At 30.1% G+C, this 21,484-nt stretch overlaps 2 protein-coding genes across 3 annotated transcripts; one reads left to right on the top strand and one right to left on the bottom strand.

The window, feature by feature from the left end:
• Positions 1–366: 366 nt before the first annotated feature.
• LOC132715947 (solute carrier family 35 member E3-like) lies at positions 367–2,821 on the top strand. The gene is made up of 3 exons (XM_060699066.1): positions 367–472; positions 2,251–2,409; positions 2,685–2,821. The coding sequence occupies exons 1-3, from the start codon at positions 416–418 to the stop codon at positions 2,778–2,780; spliced, it is 312 nt and encodes a 103-aa protein (XP_060555049.1). The 5' UTR covers positions 367–415; the 3' UTR covers positions 2,781–2,821.
• Positions 2,822–6,467: 3,646 nt separating this feature from the next.
• On the bottom strand, positions 6,468–9,268 carry LOC132715941 (protein jagged-1-like). Of its 2 annotated transcripts, none has more exons than XM_060699057.1 (4): positions 9,142–9,268; positions 8,525–8,711; positions 7,366–7,506; positions 6,468–6,580 (listed from the first exon to the last, which is right to left on the bottom strand). In XM_060699057.1, exons 2-4 carry the CDS (start codon positions 8,691–8,693, stop codon positions 6,570–6,572), a joined length of 321 nt encoding a protein of 106 aa, XP_060555040.1. In that variant the 5' UTR covers positions 8,694–8,711; positions 9,142–9,268; the 3' UTR covers positions 6,468–6,569. The 2 variants fall into 2 exon arrangements, with proteins under 2 accessions (XP_060555040.1, XP_060555041.1); XM_060699058.1 differs by having other exon boundaries at positions 7,366–7,503.
• Positions 9,269–21,484: the final 12,216 nt, after the last annotated feature.

Genomic DNA, 21,484 nt, shown 5'->3' with positions numbered 1-21,484 from the left:
GGCAGTAACTTTCTGTGGATTTGTAGTGCTCACGAATTTGTCACTTCAGTATAACACAGTCGGAACGAGTCAGCTAATGAAAATGCTGACAACGCCGTGTATAGTGTTAATACAGTTCGTGTGCTATAACAAAAGTACTAATATATATCAACAAATAACAATGGTAAGATGTATTTATGTACATATATACCATAGTTTCAAAATAATACACAATGATTTCTCAATGTAGTAGTAAACGTGATATAAGGTTAATTTGTCTTTATTGTATCATCCATTTTTACTCATAATTTGGCATTCAAAACAACCTTTTTTATTATATAATAATACAATAATACCTTATCTATGAATAAAAACGTTATAGATTCCTATAGCCTTTGGTGTATTTCTCAACTCATACTATGATGTGAAGTTCAATATGCCAGGAATTACTTGTGCGCTTCTCGGGGTGATTGTAACTTCTGTTTATCAAGTGGTAAGTTTTGCTTAATTCCTCTTTTTTTATTTTAACTTTTATTAATTAGGTGGTAAATGAAGTTTGTAACTTCCATTTATTTCATGGTAAATGAATATGCTTACTTATAAAAAGAAAGTAATGCTTGTTACTGTACTGTCAAAAAGTTGTTGTTTGTAATCTAAGTAGATAGGGTGTAACAGTACTAGTAGTTTTCAGATAATATAACAACGCTTTCTGCATTATTATTAAGTGATAATGATTGACAAACCTCTTTAGATAGAAAAACATGGTAACTCTGTTATCGTTGACATTCTTATGAACCGGCAAGCTTCAAAAGATACTGTCCGTATCACAAATGAAAGAAGATATCTTACACCTCTGTAACACCGCACTTTTAGGTCAACACACTTTGGGTCCGACCTAAAAGTGCGTTATACTAGTACTTCGCATCGTACTTTGGGTCAAAATCGAGAAATTGACCCTAAAGTGCGATAATATGCTACATATCAACGCACATTGGGTTCCAGAGGTCTGAAGGTGTCATTTGAGTTCTTCTAAAATACTGAGCAGTGACTTATATTCGATCTGCGACATTGGAATACTTGAGATGGCGGTCGAACTTTTTTTGATGCTTAAGTGATACAAGTTTTATTAATTTTACCACTTGAAATATCTTAAATTGAGTTCATATTATAAAGTTCTCTCATACATAAATAGTGGATATACTCCTAAAATTTAAAGATGTTTGGTTTACTATCTATTAATTGCAAAATATCTCTTTTTTGAAAATGTCTTTGATATATTTCAACAAAATGAATTTGTGCATGATAATGCCATGAACTGTATATATGTAAACTGTTTTAACTGGGACAGGACTCTAATAAGCCTTCATAGATATCTGCCCTATCCCAAATGTATAATATATTGTGTCGGACCCCAAAGTGCGTTGGACCCCAAGTGCGATGTGACACAGCATCACTACACAGTCATGGCAACACTTTAAATGCATTCATCTAATGCTCTGTCACAATATGTCTGTTGCGGTGTTTGATTTTTTCCCTTCCTTCATTATTTTGTGTTGTTTTTGTTCGACGATGTCACAGCAATTATTAACAAATCTTGTAACATCTGCTCAACCACTCATTGTTGATAATGATATAGTTTTAATAATGGATTTTTTTGTTGTGATAAATAATACCGTGATAGATGATTTATTATGAAATACCATCAATTACACGCTGATTTATGTAAATGCTTAAAACTTGGAATGGAAGTGTTTTGAAATGATCAATCATGCATTTGTATGTTTATTTCTGCAAACTTGAAGAAATATCTGGAAGCCTTGTGATTGTTCATAGGCCATATTCAGCATCATAAGTTAGAACAGTATGATCTGGAACATGTATCTCACTAAAAGTTAATTTTGTTAAGCAAGGAAAGCAAGAGCTACAGTACCGCCTTTATTAAGGCCACGGAAAGATAGTTGTAAAACACGGCAATCTTTCGAATTCCAATAACCTTCACTTCTTTTCGTTTTCTTCCAATAATAACGTAAGGTCGTATCTCCATTGAGGTCGTACCGAATCACGTGTGTATGCAATATGGATTTCTCTGTCTGATTGTGCATACAATACAATACGTGTTTTATGATTTTGTATGATTTCGCAAAATGTACACAGTCCTGATCTTAAGCAATAAAAACAATATAAGAATATGAACTATGCAATTACGAAATTTAATACCGAAGAATCAAAATGTAGGAAGTAAAAAAAAATATCTTGGCATGTTGATTGCAGTGGGTTGGTATGAAACAACAAGAATTAGATGTCGACGCTCTGCAGTTGTTGTTTTATCAAGCACCTATCTCCTCATTTCTGATGATTTTACCTATCTCTCTGTCAACATCATTCGACAAGATTCCGAACATCTGGATTTCTTGGTCTGTGTTAGATTGGGTACGTATATTGTTTACAATTATACTTCATAATAACGTTTCACTCGATATAAATAAAATGCATACAAATTAGACAAAATGTAATTTTAATGTAAATTTTAAAAAATTACATACATGTTATCAACAACAAATGTTTAAAAAATGTGTTTTTTGCCAAAAATGCATTTATTTCATTGATATATTGTTTTAAAATATATTAGTTTGTTTCTTCGTCATTGTTTTCATGTCAATGTAATGATATTATGTAACAAAACGATTAACCTTCGACTGTTTCAGGCTATTGTTTTTCTATCTGGTGTTTTTGCGTGGCTTGTAAATATATCCATATATTGGATTATTGGAAATACGTCACCTGTAACGTATCCTTTTTAATCACATACTTATATTTTGTAACATTTGAATGTTTGTCCCATTACAGTGTTTCCCAAGGTTCGTCCGTTTTGATTTCTTATCGTATAACAATAAAGGTTCAATTTCTTAAACTAACTTTACTCTTTTTTTCGGATCAGAGGCCGGTCTCAAATTAGTTTGACTCCATTAGAAAATTTAGAGGGAACAGCTGAATATAAGAAGATTTTTCATTGGTCATTTTCAAATTACAAAATGAAATCTGTGAATCTCAATGGCCATTTTAAGATAAAATGTAAAGGATAGTTCTTGTCATTCTAAGATAGCTCTAAACTAATATGTCTTGATAGCTATAAAATAAAAAGTACAGGATAGCTCTTAAACTTTCTAGTTAAATTGTTCAGATATTTGTGTTATATTTATTAATACTTTCTCCCACAAAACATTTAAAACAGCATTCATATCTCATTTTATTTTCTAGTGAACATTTTATTTTAGGTAAGAAATTACTAAATTTATCTAAAACAAGATCTGAGTTTTAATCATTCATCCAAAATAACTAGAATAATATCAGAACTTGTAGTTATCAGGTATCCCAAGTTAATGGAGTTCAATAAGAGTCTAATATATTATATGATTGATTGTCTTCAAATGAAATAAAAGTCATAATATCCATATATTGTTGCATATTAATAAAGTATATATATATATAAATAATTGCCTACCGCATGCGTAGATGTTTGTGTTAGATATCACTTACGAAACAGTCATGTTCGTTTGAAACATTGTGTACATCTGAAAGAGTTCCATTTTTAAAGATCTTTAATCTTACATTAAATGATTTTGTCATTGTTTGCATGGAAAACTAACAACATACATATGCAATTTTACCAGTTTTACTTTGGCCGAGTATCTTTTTAAAAGATACTTCTTGTTAATAATAGTAAAAACATTGAAATGAAAAATACCTTTTCCACAAACATTTTTTTTTTAAAATGCATGTTGTTCACAAAGTGTTACTTTCTAATAAAAGTTAATTTCAAATTATGTATATTGTTATTCCCTAACGAATAATACAGATATAATATGATTGGTCACCTTAAATTTTGTGTAACCATCGTTACAGGATGTATTTTGTTTAATGATATGCCAAATGTTAACCAAATAGCCGGCGTTATATTGACTATAATCGGTAATCTTGCTATATTTACATACCTCTTTTGTATTAAAAGAAAATAAACTTTACATTACCATTTACTACAAACGCTCATGGACAGACTCAGTCATAACAAGCCAGTAACATTTTCAGTTATGAAGACTTTTGTGTGTTCTTTTAGTTTCCCCTATTTTATCGTCATATAAGCATTGTTTTGCCCAAAGCTTCTACTGCATTAAGCACCTACATACGAGATATTTAATCAAAGACATTTCATTGCCAATCCTTGAATATACTTCAACAAGACAGACCAGACATCCTTTTTGTGGTATTAAACTTTTTTTTATAATAAAGTCGTTTTCTAATTTTGTGGGTTTAATTAAGTACTGTCATCCTCAGGATATTTCTTTTATTATTTTTTATATAGTTCTCCGAGATAAACAATCTTTGAAAATTCTAATCCTCTCTCAAATTTCCATAGAATTTTAGTGATGCCAATTGTTTAAGACTTTGTCATCCACATTTGTTCATTTGCTTACAACGGAAGTGTGGCATTCTCACGTTAACCACCATATGGACACATCTGCAGATATTTCGGAATAATAAATGAAACAACATTTGAACTTCAAATGTCGAGCTCTGCATAAGCCGGTGCTATCTTACAATTATTACTTCCGCAATAAACTAAATCAAACCGAGCCTTTAGCATTTTTTTAACGTGTAATAATTTGGTCTTTCTTTCAGTAATCCATTTTACTGTTTATGCCTTACAGCCGCTATTAGAATGTTTTTTCGTGCATATTTCTGCTCTTTAAAGACCATTTAATACGACATCCTTGTTATACTAGTAATAATTTAGCATTTTTGAATGTCATCCATTTATTTGAAAAAATAGAAGCTTTGTTTATATTGTCTATATTCTATACCTTTTTTCCATATTGAATTTAGTTTTTACATGCTTCGTTATTATTTTAGGTGTCACGGCGTATACAAGGTTGAAGATAAATGAACATCGGGGCAATGGACAATCCTCAAAATCGTGTGAAGAAAACAATGAAGAATAAATAATTGCAGTCATATTTGAACATGACACATACGTTATAACAACTCTCACTTTATCATTGTTTATACTGATAAGATTTCTCTCCGCTGTATGTATTGATCACTGCGTAACTAAAATAAAAAATCATTTTCCATGTTTTACAAATCTCGATCAGCTAATTTACCAAACCATCTAAGATACTTTGATATTAACAAGAATTGATCGAGTTAACATGTTTTAAATTACAAAACATCGTCCGGTCTGCAAAAAAGTACTCAGTGTTGTTCCTTGTAACCTTACACAACTTGATGTGTTGTTGCACATGCAACTAACTTTTTTCAATAAACAAAAGGCTATAGTACAGGTAAATATATTCGACAAAAAGGATGAGTCTTTCAGCACGACTTTTGGAACGATCAAGATTAAACTCTTGATAGACTCAAATCCCATGTTGTTTGTTTCCACTTAAGGCATAACAATGTGATTTTATACTTGTGTTGCATTTGCAGGACGGATCTTTTTAAAAAGATCTTACAACATTCTCGAATTGTTCTCTTGTTCGATTCACTTTCTTTCGAATATAATGATTATGTATAAGTTTTTTTAAATATTATTTTGTGTGTGTGTGTGAAAACTCACGCTAATAGTTGTTTTGGCGAGGTTTATCAATGCATTCGTAGAATCAAAAATACAGAATCAGAGGTAAGTGGCCTAATTAAGCATGATTAGGCATATGTTTTCATATACAGTTCAGATGTTGACAATGCAACATACTGGTGGTATGACGGAGCTCGTCAACATCTATGCTCCAATCAAATTCTGCGTTTACGCTTTCAATGTTTTTATATACTATTCTATTATTGTCTAAACATACAATGCATTGCAAGATGTTTAAATGACAGACAATGCCAGTATATCGAATAAGCCTGTTTATTCTTTATTTTTGATGTTATTAATTGTCGGCTGGCGTTCACTGAGTTGTAAAGCCAGTAATTGTATATTGTACAAACGTGGAGGTCGGAGTAGTTGTGTATTGTAGAACCGTTAAGGTCGGAGTTATTGTATATTTTACAACCGCTTATAAAGGAGTTATTTTTTCGTGAATGCAGCTTTATTTGTGAAACTAATTTTCTCCTTTATATATACATTTTTAATGTTAGTTAAATACAATTTTAATAAGGTAATATGAGTGACTTTTATTTCATATAACAGGTCTGAGAATATTTGGGAACCCTATAAAGCCAATTTCTTTGTTTCCAGCGCTATACTCAGATATGATACAATAACGTATAGTTATACCTCTGACTGTATGTTGAAGAAAAATGAAAAAAAAAACAATGTAAAAAGAACAATACGGTATAAATTCTTTGAATCTTTTTTCACTTTTGTTCCTTCTTCTTACAATTATAAAATATATTCATATATTAATAACTAAAAGATCTTTTTCGCCTATGAAACTTGAATTTACGCAACGGGTATGATCAAGTATTACAAAAATAAATAAACAACATAGTTCAATGATAAAAGTTTTAATTTAAAGTTCGATTCAACAGGTGTTAACAATAAAAGTTATTATTCGTTCGTTTGTGCTTAACATCAATGGTGAATTTTATTCTCAAGGTTCCACTGAAATATATAAATACATGTATAAAAATTTAGTTAACACATATAAATCCTGTACAGTCAAATGATTTTTGTATTTAAGCAAGTAAACTTTAGCAATAGATGTGCAGTCTTGTAATTTTGTTTCATGCTTCAATTATGTTTATTGATTGTATATGGCCCAATAGGCATATTAACTGTATAAGGCCAACTGCACAGACCAAATAATAACAGTGAATACCTTAAGTTGAAAAACATTTCGCTTTATCATTAAAGTTGTAATCATTGCATTAGGTATTATCCTATCCACATTAGAAAGTTTTCTCATCACAAAATACTATTTTAATTCGATAATAAAACGTCAACAAAATAAGAAGATACTTTTCATGAGTATAATAATAAATATTTCATAATCAAAGATTACGTGCAGAATATTTTTTAAGTATTTTCTTTTATTTTACAGCATTTATATAAAAACTGAAGATCATTCGGTCTGATCCAAGATTATTTCACTCAATCAATCACGTAACGTATATATACGAGTATATATACAATTTGACGAATCGAAAGTTGAAACGTTACACCCCCGCCCCCAACCCATCCCAACTGCCCCCTTTTTTTCTTTTCTTACGTTTGTCACTTTAAAAACTTATAAAATGATTATAAACATGAATTACAATGCATAAATGAAAAAGGATGTACAATTATATTTTTAAAATGCAATATAATGTTAATATACTATTTACAATGTTAAAAAGTATAATGCTTTAAGAAGAAATTCGTTTTATCGACATAGGTAAAATAAATACCACAGCCAATCTTGGTACATGCAAGCACGCCGTCACTGCAGGTACATGTATTACAGTCTACTTTTTTGCTCTGCCCGTCCGGAATGTTTACTTTAATCTTATCACTACCTTCGCCAACTTCATATTTACAAGGTTGCCCTCCTGAAGTATCAAAAACAGATCTTATGGTAATGTATGGAACTTATCAGTATTGAACATTCATTTGACAGAGTATTTTAGATGTATTTCTATGTATGACCTTAACCCGTCCAAATCATTTTGCTTAGAATGTTTCTGTTACATTCTCAAATCGTGCAAAGATTATATTAATTTTATAAAAAAGTTTAAATAAGCTTTAATGTCGACATATTAATGTATCATGCGCCTTTAACATATCGATTTAACATTACCTTTTCAACATTGATATGACTCCGCTTCAGAAAACAATTATTTACCTGATGTCGTCGTCTTAAATCAATACATTAATCATATGTAAGACGGCTTATACAATATTTCATTTTATTGACACTACATTAAAGCAAAGGTCGTGACATATCAAAGTCTTACATATGAGTGAAATTTAAACTGAAAATGAAGACGTGTTTTGGAACAAAGAGAAAAGTGGACATTGGAAATTCACAGTTATTTTATTTTGTCGTCTAGGGGATATGACCATCATGTTTTCATTACCTTTATATTTCGTTGGCAATTTTAAAGGCGTTCATGGAAAACAATTTCTAGTACTACATCCATGTTTGTTGAAAATGTCATTTCTTGAAGACAATAGTACAATAGTACGACAGTCTTATTTCTAATGATTAAAACAAAATAATGCCGGTCGATTCATTGTAATAAAACGGTTCTTGTATAAGCCAGACTCGTAATTCGTTATACAGAACAATCATGCTAATTGCTAAAATAAAAAAGGGTGGTATCATTTTAATCCCGATATTACATCATCTAGCCCCACATTTGTCGGATAGTTAAAACTTTGTTTTTCTGTGTTTTCTTCGATTTAAAGAATTGTTAACTTTCAAAAATTCGGTTACTTCAATTTGTCGCCCATTCACACGATTAAACTAAATTTGGCATATTGTTGCGACAACATAAGTGTACACGTTTTTATTGTATTTTTTAAACATATATCAAAAACATATTCCCGATAACGTTATGGTCATACCTTGGCTTTGCATGCATTTTGGACAGCATAGTCCATTAGCTGGTGGCGATTTGTCACAATTGATTGGTAAATAGCATAAAAACAATGCACACTTATCCACAGGGGTCCCATTGACAATCATTGAATAAGAAAGCAGAACAAATGCAAGCATTATTTTGACCGAATCCATTTCTATCCCACCTTTTTTCTAGAATATAAACATACACACATGACACTACATAATTGTAACGAAAAGTGCAAGCAAAATAAAGAATAACTTTTAGGAACTTTTCATTATTATCTATGAATCAAGCTAAAACTGAACTTCAAATTTGTTTAATATATAATATCGCATGACTGTTGGTTCAATACATTGTCCATAGTCCGCAAGGGATTCTAGAAAATTGCTTCTAAAAAAACAAACAAATAAAAAATGAATTTCTTGTATAATATTTCTCAATATAATCCGTTTTTAATATTTTCAATGTTGAGACCTGTTGTCAATTTAGAAAAAAGTTCTTTTAATACTTTTGATTTGTAAATGATAAATTATATGGTATCTCACTCTCGATAAAGGGGGTTTTACATGAACTTTTCTTAATATTCCTTACTTTTCTTACTGTATTCTAATAACTTACCTCAATATTTTTCCGAATATGTCTCTTAAGATCTAACACTCAACAAAATCGTAAATATCACCTTTCAGTTTCGAGAATAAGAGAATAAGAACGTCTTACAATGTAGAAACACTACGTGTAATGATTAAAGTATATATAAAAATTAATGGTTGACGAAGCATTACGATACACATGATACCTAAAAGTTTTTTTCCACAACATCTGTTTATCTATTTTATATGATATTTGTCAACCATCACATATTACGTTTAATTTTTTAGAATCTCATTAATAACATAATCAACATTTACTGTAACGTCTTAAACATTAGCAATCATTTGAAAATTAGCTTGCCTGTGAGCATAAAGCATCTTCAATAAATACTTGGCCATAATAAAAAAATGTTTCATTGTATTTTGTTATCTTTAAATCATCAGAGTTTTTATTCTTTTAAAAGAAAAATAGAATATACCGGTTCAATGGGAAATACAATTATACAACTTTTGTAAACTCAGTGCAGCCTTTTTTTTGAATCCTGCACAAAAAAAATGTAAAAATAAAATAAGAAAAAACATATAGAGCATATAAACAGCCAAATGTGAATAAGAGTCCCTAAAGTTGTACATTATGCTCATTTTTATTGTCAAGTTAAGCTCAAATAATAGGCTATTATAACGGTGATTCACCAACAATTGATCTTGGAAATTGTTCAGGATATAACATAAATCTAAATCATATGTATATAAAGACTGTCCCACTCTATTCATAATTTGAAATTTACTGGCAAATTGCGAGATATATTTATAAATATTACCTTGGGTCACATGAGTTATTTATCGTTCATGCGAAGGTAATAATAGAATTAAATAGAATACTTACTATATATCCTTGTATTGGCATTATGGCACTTTATAGGTACATTATTCCTCAGAAACGAACACATTTTTACTTCTTTAAAAAGGGCAACCTTGCGTTTTAAAATGTTAAAATAATTGTTTCTGTGCATGTCAGACGTTTAATACATAAAGAAAATAGAGCTATAAATGTGAATTGATTGTCATGCAAATAACAAAATGTAATATAACTTCCATACAAAATAACTTTAACTGATATAATATATGAACGTACACTTATACCTTTCTTGTATTTAATACATGAACTTATTCCTATACCTCTTTATCTTGTATATACATTTTAATTAAACAAAATGTAATATAACTTCCGTACAAAATACAAAATAACTTTAACTGATATAATATATGAACGTACGCTTATACCTTTCTTGCATATAATACATGAACGTATTCTTATACCTTTTTGTCTTGCATATAAAAATACATGAACGTATTCTTAAACTTCAGTCTTTATATTGTATATTATACATGAACGTACACTTATACCCCCTTTTCTTGAATATAATACATGAACTTATAAATCTTTTTTCTTAAATATAATACATGAACGTATACTTATACCCTTTTTTCTTGAATATAATACATGAACGTATACTTATACCCCTTTTTCTTGAATATAATACATAATCGTATACTTATGGCTCCCTTTTCTTGAATATAATACATGAACGTATACTTATAGATCCTTTTTCTTGAATATAATACATGAACGTATACTTATAGCTCTTTTTTCTTGAATATAATACATGGAAGTATACTTATACCCCTTTTTCTTGAATATAATACATGAACGTATACTAATACCCCTTTTTCTTGAATATAATACATGAACGTATACTTATAGCTCCATTTTCTTGAATATAATACATGAACTTATACTTATAGATCTTTTTTCTTGAATATAGTACACAAACTGAACGTTTACTAATTTCCCTTTTTCTTGAATATAATACATGAACGTATACTTATCGCTCTTTTTTCTTGAATATAATACATATACGTATACTAATACCCCTTTTCTTGAATATAATACATGAACGTATACTTATAGCTCTTTTTTCTTAAATAAAATACATGAACGTATACTTATACCCCTTTTCTTGAATATAATACATGAACGTATACTTATAGATCTTTTTTCTTGAATATAATACATGAACGTATACTTATACCCCTTTTCTTGAATATAATACATGAACGTATACTTATAGCTCTTTTTTTCTTGAATATAATACGTGAACGTATACTTAAAGCTATTTTTTCTTGAATATAATACATGAACGTATACTTATAGATCTTTTTTCTTGAATATAATACATGAACGTATACTTATACTCCTTTTCTTTAATATAATACATGAACGTATACTTATAGATATTTTTTCTTAAATATAATACATGAACGTATACTTATACCCCTTTTCTTGAATATAATACATGAACGTATACTTATAGCTATTTTTTTCTTGAATATAATACGTGAACGTATACTTATAGCTCTTTTTTCTTGAATATAATACATGAACGTATACTTAAAGCTCTTTTTTCTTGAATATAATACATGAACGTATACTAAAAGCTCTTTTTTCTTGAATATAATACATAAACGTATACTGATACCCCTTTTCTTGAATATAATACATGAACGTATACTTATAGCTCTTTTTTCTTGAATGTAATACATGAACGTATACTTATAGATCTTTTTTCTTGAATATAATACATGAACGTATACTTATAGATCTTTTTTCTTGAATATAATACATGAACGTATACTTATAGATCTTTTTTCTTGAATATAATACATGAACGTATACTAATACCCCTTTTCTTGAATATAATACATGAACGTATACTTATAGCTCTTTTTTCTTAAATAAAATACATGAACGTATACTTATACCCCTTTTCTTGAATATGATACACGAACGTATACTTATAGCTCTTTTCTCTTGAATATAATACATGAACGTATACTTATTAACCTTTTCTTGAATATAATACATGAATGTATACTTATAGATCTTTTTTCTTGAATATAATACATGAACGTATACTTATACCCCTTTTCTTGAATATAATACTTGAACGTTTACTTAAAGCTCTTTTTTTCTCAAATATAATACGTTAACGTATACTTATAGCTCTTTTTTCTTGAATATAATACATGAACGTATACTTAAAGCTCTTTTTTCTTGAATATAATACATGAACGTATACTTAAAGCTCTTTTTTCTTGAATATAATATATGAACGTATTCTTATACCCCTTTTCTTGAATATAATACATGAACGTATACTTATAGCTCTTTTCTTCTTGAATATAATACGTGAACGTATACTTATAGCTCTTTTTTCTTGAATGTAATACATGAACGTATACTTTAAGCTCTTTTTTCTTGAAGATAATACATGAACGTATACTAAAAGCTCTTTTTTCTTGAATATAATACATGAACGTATACTGATAACCCTTTTCTTGAATATAAAACATGAACGTATACTTATACAACTTTGTCTTCTTTATAAATCATGAACGTATACATAATTTTATATCTCTTTTCCTTTTAAATAATACATGAACGTATACTTATACCCCTTAATTTAGTCAATAATACATGAACGTTTACTTATATAACTTTTTCTTGCATTTCACTGTAAGTCGAAGAATAATTAATTATAAAAACAACATGGTATGGACTCTTTATATCTTTTTTTTATCTTTATTTCATCATTTAGCTTTTCTATCTTTACAATTTATATTATTAATATATCAATTTTGTTTTCGCCTATGAAAGTTCTGGAATGTACAAGACGGCGTATGGTCAATATTGTAAATATAAATAAAACAAACCGTAATAAGGGTTAATTCAGTGATAAAATATTAAATTTAAAGTTCGATTCAAAATATATTGGCAATATAAATTCATGTTCCTTCATTTGTGGCCAAACATAAATAAAGCAAAGTAGTTTACATATAGAACAGTGTCTATTTTAAGTTGAAAAATATTTCGCTATATCATTTGCGACGTCGGTAAGCGGCGTCGTCTCTTATGGAATGCTTTTTATTGGCCTTTGGAAGGAGCTGTTATTATTAGCAGTTGATGATTAGTTTTGTTTTGATTCGTAAAAATCAAGTGAACAAATATGTTGTTATATTTGTATATACTAACTTCATGTAAAAACAATGTGCATTGTGATATTATTTTCACGAAATTGTAGGCTCAGTTAAACATCTTGTCCCTTAGCTTTATTGGCAATACTAAAACCCGGAGATCGAATATCGTTGTGGTCTACATTGATGCCGTATTCTTTTTCATTCATTTATATATTTTCAAAATTGTCCTACAAGAAGAACGTTCACCTGCAAATGAGTATTAGGATAGGTAATGGAACTGCATCGTATTGATTTTATCCATATTACGTTCATCTATTGCACAGAATGATTGCTTTTACAAAGTGTACCAGTATCTGGATGTTGAAAGCTGTCCGATTTTCTGCAGTTACTGCTGTCACATGACCATCTAACTTTTTATGAATACTTTCTACCATTACTTTGCATGGCCTAATAAAACTGAGCATGCAACATTTCATAATTCTGCTGATTTAGTTGTTATTTTAGGTTTCAGGTTTTCTCTATTTTAAGGGGAACTAACTCATGTTTACTAAATTATTTGTTCTTTTCTGTCTAACTTAGGTATTACTTACTATTTTTGTTACATAAAATGTTTGTCCAGATAGTACATGCCTTCGCGTATTCTGATACAGGAATCTTCTAAACACTGAAATTAATTATTATTCTCTATGTGTTTGTATATAAATTGTTAACAAAGTAACCTTTGGTAAAAATGAAAAGTAGAAAATTAAAGCTATGCATATAGGTGCTCATGTCCATATATTAAAACAGAGAAAGGATAACATCCTAAAGTGATCAATTTTAAACACTTGATATATATGCAGTTAGTTATATAGTACAGTCTTATGGTAGGTTAAAAGAGGGACAACAAGTGTATCATAGTAAATGGATATACAGTGTAATGTGTATTTCTGTATTTAAAGACTAACAATTTATATGATGGATGAGACTTGCATCTAAATTTATAAATTGCATCCATATTGATTAGTCTACAGGTTATAGGTGTTTATACCCAGTGTTAACTGGCTAGAACTAGTTACATTGTATTATAATAGAGTTTATACACTATAGTTTTCTTTTCTACTTGATTTTGAATTCCATCCATTAGTACCTATGTTAATGTTAGGATTTCATATTTATTGAACAGAAACTGGGAATTATTAATGTTATATGCATACATGTGTATCTTAGTATATTGATATGATGAGACTTATAATATTTCTGTATTTAAAGAGTTACAGTTATGACATTATTATTAAAGGGATGAGACTTTCAATAAAGTTATAAATGATAATAAATGTATTGATTGAAGATGTCCTTAAACTCGGAAGAGCAATGTAATTAATAAAGTCTCAAGAACTCATATTCTGAATAGTTATTCTAATTTTTTTCTAACATGTGCATAGTTTGAAAAGGACAGCTTCTGTCTTATCTACTTGTAATGGAGGGACACCAGCCTCAACCTCCAGGTCTCCAGAGTCAACCCAACAACAGACTTTTCATAGAGCAGATTGTTCCTTGCCCTTTAACTAATTTGTGCACTTAATTTTATAGTAGGTGATTTGTGCCAGATGAAAACCAACAAAGTACAAAAGGTAACCGGGCCCCAGATGAAAACATGCAATACAATTAATCTACCAAAAAGTGGTTCGTTTGTTGCATTTTCATGTTTTCGCCCGATGCCCCTGATGCAAAATACAATTGCACGGGGGAGGAAGTGTTACACGAAGGATGGAGTTCTTATGATAACTTGTTCAGGAGTTCTTGTGATAACTGTCACGGAGTTCGTTGGAAAACATCTGTATCTACTACAAAAACACTCGTTAAAAATTGTTATTTTCATCTTTCAAAAATGAATTTAGGTGCTAAATTAAACTTTAATGATTAAGTTTGTCTTACATTTTGTATAATGTGTCAAAAACTAATTCACAGGCGATTTTTCATCGCCTCTTGCTTCAAATCTGGTAGTTTTCTGTAAAATTTCCAAATTATTTGCCAATTCACAAGTTTTGACCGGTTTATTTCTGGTCTTCATCCTTGTCAGACATAATCACCTAATTATTATGCAAAATTGCAAACATAAAGCACCGGCTAACAGATTTATACCAGATTTTTCAAATGTCCCGGAGTTCTTGTGATAACTCTGAAGATGTCACAGAGTTCTTATGATAACTTTTGTTATTGCCAGTGTGTTTTTTTTGCGCTAAATCACGGCACGTTTTGTCGTTTTTTATTATTCAGTAAGATTGTAAATCATTATGAAATGCAGTACGATCATCCTTGCACAAAAATGTGGATAAAACGTTGGTCTAAAGTGTCTGCAAAGGATAAATAGGTGATTGGCTATCACCTACAGTAAAATTGAACAGCGGCCACTGATATTTATCAGTATAATTGCTTAAACCCACAAAACAAAAATGTCTCAAAACGTACACGTTGTTCTCAGTAAGAGAACAACCACCTTTCTTAAGCAGACAATATATAGGCATGCTTCCCTTACCTAAGGGCTAAGTAATTTGTATCATTTTATACCATAAGAAATCAGTATATAACCAGGATAATTTCCACACCTATGTCTTAAAAAAGTACGATACATGATAAAAACTCAACTGCGGTTGGCTCGAACAAATTTGAACTGTCCCTCCAGGTTCGAGCGAACTAAGTTTGACTATATTTTTATTATCAATTAAAGCAAAAGTAGCAGAGTTTCCTCCACTAAGATTGCAAAGGAAAAATATATCGACAGAACAATATACATGAAAATACCATATTTGAGTATTTCAAAGCGCATTTTATCACGTACATGTACATAAATGCCCTACTTGTTTCATAGCAGTTCCTGGCCCCAAATCGCACTTTTTAACAAATAAAATAAAAATCTGTCTACCGAAGAGTGCAAACTTTGATAGAACAAAGTTAGGTACCTGTCCAGCATTACCTTGTTTTAATGTTGCTCTTTTATTTTACATTTTTATGGAATAAAGACCTGAGATGTAACACCTTTGCTCACATTTATTCAAAATTTCATAGCAGTTTTTCGGACCTATTTTATTTTGAATATAATTCAGTACCAATTAAGCAATGTTAAGCTAGGTTTTTCAAATAGATATAACTTCCCAAATTTTTCCGTGTCGTCTTCAAATATATTGTTTAAAAGTAGTGATTTACCTAGAATGGGATTCAGTTATTGTGCATGGACATTCAAACTAGAATTCTCCAGGTGAGGCTTGTAAGTGTCGCAAGTTCTCTTACGTAACTTAAAACAACAGACAAAACTTTAAAACATATTAATCGCTGTACTATTATAACTGCTGTTTTACATAGAAAACAAATGTTTCTCTGATTGATGAAGTAACATAGATGCTTAACTGAGAAAAAATAAGACTACATATGCCCGGATGAAAATGATAAAGGGCCAGAATACTGCTAGGAGCCGGAAACTGCTAGGAAACCAGTACATAAATCCTTTTTCCAGTCTACGAAATCTGCGTCAAACAAAAAAAAAATACTATGAAAAAGAAACGGGGGTAAGAAATAATATCTCTTGAACTAAAATTCACTCAAAACCAACATTATATAACCTATTTTTTGCGCAAATGATGAGCGTACTACATTTCATAATAATTTACAATATCATTGAATAATAAAAAACGCTAAAACGTGCCGTGATTAAGCGCAAGAAACACACTGGCAATAACAAAAGTTATCATAAGAACTCTGTGACATCTTCAGAGTTATCACAAGAACTCCGGGACATTTGAAAAATATGATATAAATCTGTTAGCCGGTGCTTTATGTTTGCAATTTTGCATTATAATTAGGTAATTATGTCTGGCAAGGATAAAGACCAGAAATAAACCGGTCAAAACTTGTGAATTGGCAAATAATTTGGAAATTTTAATGAAAACTACCAGATTTGAAGCAAGAGGCGATGAAAAATCGCCTGTGAATAAGTTTTTGACACATAATACAAGATGTAAAACAAGCTTAATCATTAAAGTTTAATTTAGCAGCTAAAACTCATTTTTGAAAGATGAAAATAACAATTTTTAACGAGTGTTTTTGTAGTAGATACAGATGTTTTCCAACGAACTCCGTGACAGTTATCACAAGAACTCCTGAACAAGTTATCATAAGAACTCCATCCTTCGTGTAACACTTCCTCCCCCGTGAATTGAGCCTTCATAAAATTTCTAATCATAGAAAAAAGGTTAGTTTTTTATCTGTACAAAATAGATACTGTACATGTATAAGTACAGTTATGATCACTTTTAAATTGACCTGTTATTAATAATGCCACAACCAATAACTGTCTAAGCCCTTTTTAGTAAAAATAATTATACAATATATAAATAAATTATTATTTTGATTAAGACTAATGTATGTAAGGTTTTTTTTCTTATTAGTTTAATTAAGAATTAATCTACTTGTTAATTTAAAAATCTAAAAGTTTCTGTCACCATTTAGAACTGTTCACTATTTAGGGGATACAATGTGTAAGCGGCCAGATAGCTCAATCGCTACAGCCTCGGTACATTATTCTGTGCGTCACAGGTTTGAGTTCTGGTCAAGCTGAAAAGTGTTCTCATCCTGTGACTGCATATAACCCTGACTTTAATTCACTATGCTCTGTAATCATCAGAAATTTAAGGACACAAATCAATATAGTTGAAAATATGTTTTGGTTTATAAGTGTTCATTATTAAAGAGAAAATGTGTAGCCGACCTGATAGCTCATTTGGTCTTCTGACAGTCATGGGTTCGAGTCATGGTCAAGCAGTTTCAGTCAGGGTTTAGAAGTGGTTTTTTCAACTGACACATGTTTGATTCATGTAACAGATTTTATTAAATTTTAAATGGACAAGGCAGTACTGCATGATACTTTAGATGTACAAAAGGCATTTGATACAATTGATCACACTGTACTGAACATGAAGTAGTTCTTCTTCTTCTTCTTTATGAAACTTCAAGCATCTGCCATAAGTAATGACATTCTTAAATGGTTCAAATCTTACCTCTGACAGACAGAAGCTGGTGAATGTGGCTGGTACTCATTCTACTACTGCTCCGAGTACCTATGGTGTCCCACTGAGGTTCATTTAAGGTCCTCTTTTATGTCTTATGTATGTCAATGACATGTCTGCAACCCTATGCAATAAGCTTTTATTATATGATGATGACTCAGGTATCCTTGTATCTGGTAAAATAAATCTTAAGAAATTCTCTTTTATGGCATGAGTCTTATAAGATTGGTTAATTGACTTTATATTGTCTGTGCATCTTGACAAGACAGAATCATTTCATTTTGGTTTAAGTTTCAACTTAAACTGGGTCACATGTAATGGTACTGCTATAAAGTTCACATCTTTTGTTAAGTATTTCGGTACAAAATTTGATCAAATTTTTTGACGTCGCATTTGATGCTTTGCATCAATGCTTTTCTTGTTGAATGTTGTAATTTTTGCATTAGGTAGTTTCCTACTAACGTTAACATTAGACAGTTTACATATTACAAAAGACTACTTCAATTTGTTTAACGTCAACAAAATAAGGTTCTTATGGTGGCATATTTCTGCCAACAATTAACCATACAATTAGCGCGTTAATTATCTGACTAACTAGTTTTCATATTAACACGATAAAAAAGAGACATTGTGCAGACTTACTTATTTTTCTTCTGTTAGAATTGTTATCTAATGTTGAACTTGATCAAAATAAATTTTGGAAAGATATTGGGAAAAATAAAAATTACTATGTTAATAAAGATGATAATATTTTTCATAGTGAAACACATGTTCTAAAATTTAGTGAAAATACCTCTATTTTTGAGGTAATAAAAGCTATTAAGAAAGCAAAAAATGATAAAGCTAGTGGTTTAGATAACATACCCTATGAAATATTTAGAAATAATACCTGTATTCACATTCTGCATAGAGTTTTTAATGTTTGTTATGAAACTGGTAAGATACCAAGAGACAGACTGGGGCAAGGGAATTATTGACCCAATACCAAAATCTAATATGTTTGATCCTAGTGACCCTCTTTCATATAGAGGGATAACTTTAGCGGCAACAATGTACAAGTTATATTGCTCTGTTTTAAATGACAGACTTTTAAAATGGTTGGAAAACAATGATAAGCTTGCAGATGAACAAAACGGTTTCAGAAAGGGGAGAAGTTCAATTGATCATTTGGCGATTTTGACATCAATTATTGAATCTAGACTGAAAAAAAAACGACTACCTACATTTGCTGCATTTATAGATTTTCAAAAAACATATGATTGAATCGATAGATCCACTTTGTGGAACCGTATTGCTCGAATGGGGGTAAATAATAAAATGTTGAAAGCGGTTATGGCACTTTATACACATGTTCAGTCTTGTATTAGGTTAAATGGATACATGTCTGATTGGTTTGATATAAAGTTTGGTTTACGTCAAGGGTGCATTCTTTCTCCTGTACTTTTCAACTGTTTCATAAATGATTAAGCCATACAATTGAATGTATTAGGGCTTGGTATCGAAGTCGAAAATGGTAGTTGTTTATCAATATTGTTATATGCAGATGATATACATGTAGTTATACATGTACTTGCAAAAAATGAACAAAATTTACAATTGATGTTAGATTGCCTAGGTGAATGGTGTCAAAATAACCACATGTTAATCAATATGAACAAAAATAATGTTGTACACTTTAGAACAATGTCTATGCAAAAATCTCAGTTTGTTTTAAATGCAACGATGAGGTACTTCAATACACTCAAAAGTATACCTATCTTGGTCTGATGCTAAATTAATTTTTATGTTATAAAGTGACTGCTAAGTTTGTGTCACAAGCAGCAGGAAGGGCCTTAGGATTACTTATTGCAAAATTCAAGGCAAAAGGTGGTATGCCATTTCATGTTTACACAATATTATTCGACAGTCTTTTTTGGCCAGTCGTTGCATATGGTGCAGGCATTTGGGGCACTAGACAGTTCAGTTGTATAGATGCAATACAAAACAGGGCCATGCGTTTTTTCATGGGAACTGGTAAATACACACATAATCTTGCTGTTGCAGGTGACATGGGCTGGGAGCCAACTTTTTCTGGACAACTAAAATGTGTAGTGAACTTGTGTTGTAGATTTTCAAAAATGCTAGACAGAAGAATAAATAAAATGGTGTACAATCTTTGTAAACATTTATCTGGTATGCATTGTAAAAACTGGTATTTTACAGTAAACGAGTTGTTCAAAAGATATCATTGTAGTGAATATATTGATGTAGAAAATGTACATTTATATAAGAAGACTCTATTAGAGAAATTGCAAGTAAACTATTTTAACCAGTATCTAGATAATTGGATTAAATCTTTACATGGGTTATATAGTTCGCATGGGTCTGGAAGTAATAAATTGAGAACATACAGGAATTTCAAATTTGATTTTGAAACTGAGAACTATATCAAAGTACTGCTCCCATATAAGCATAGATCAGCACGTGCAAAATTTCGGTGTGGAGTCGCTCTAATTAGACTAGAAACTGGTCGCTATGAAAGACTAGCAGTCAAAGAAAGAATATGTCCATTGTGTAATACAGAAGTAGAAAATGAAATTCATGTTCTTTTGAAATGTCCACAATATTTAGACATCAGACAAAATTTGTTAGACAAAGCAATGTATATTAGTAGTGGGTTTCCTATGTTAAATGATGTTAGCAAGCTGAATTTTTTACTTTCCAATGGTAGTATTGTTAGAGAAGTTGCAAAATCCTGCTACCTTATTTTAGAAAAACGTGCAAAATCCTTGTATTATGATTAGGTCTTTTAATATATATTTATATGCTCATATATGACTATGTAAAATACCTGTCTGTGTAATGTTTTAATCTGATCTAACCTTTTAAATGTGGATTGTATTTTATGATAATTGTAACATGTTTCTAATAACATACATATAGTCTCTTATAATTCTTTATAAGAATGACCATTTACATGTTTTTTAAGTTTTATTGAATGTATATTTGTATTATATGTACATGTAATGGATGAGACTTAAATAAACTAATAAATAAATAGATAGATAAAAACGAATAATTATATAACTTCCAAAAAAGTGCCAAGAACTGCCAACACCTATCAGTAAATAACAAATAACAAATAATTATCTGTTTATCTATAGAACTTTTGTCGAATTATAAGTTATCGTTATAAAACCCCTCTCCCCACAAATGGTTTTCCTATTTATTTAGTTTGTCAGACGAAATATTTTATTTGAAATTTACGTGCGCTTTATTATAAACATAAAATACACTGCATATAGAATAATA

Source organism: Ruditapes philippinarum, unplaced genomic scaffold (assembly GCF_026571515.1).
Source record: "Ruditapes philippinarum isolate M1 unplaced genomic scaffold, ASM2657151v2 ctg3137_1_1_1_1, whole genome shotgun sequence".
NCBI lineage: Eukaryota > Metazoa > Mollusca > Bivalvia > Venerida > Veneridae > Ruditapes > Ruditapes philippinarum.
Note: the sequence above shows the minus strand (reverse complement) of the source record. Positions and strands in the feature narration are given on the sequence as shown.

What these genes read in the sequence shown, in the direction of transcription:
- LOC132715947 (XM_060699066.1), top strand. Translation starts at nt 416, where the DNA reads ATGCCAGGAATTACTTGTGCGCTTCTCGGGGTGATTGTAACTTCTGTT. An exon ending in TAACTTCTGTTTATCAAGTG is followed by an intron (nt 473 to 2,250) that starts GTAAGTTTTGCT and finishes TGTTGATTGCAG; the next exon opens with TGGGTTGGTATGAAACAACA. An exon ending in CTTGGTCTGTGTTAGATTGG is followed by an intron (nt 2,410 to 2,684) that starts GTACGTATATTG and finishes CGACTGTTTCAG; the next exon opens with GCTATTGTTTTTCTATCTGG.
- LOC132715941 (XM_060699057.1), bottom strand. Translation starts at nt 8,693, where the DNA reads ATGGATTCGGTCAAAATAATGCTTGCATTTGTTCTGCTTTCTTATTCA. An exon ending in AAAATGCATGCAAAGCCAAG is followed by an intron (nt 7,507 to 8,524) that starts GTATGACCATAA and finishes TTGATACTTCAG; the next exon opens with GAGGGCAACCTTGTAAATAT.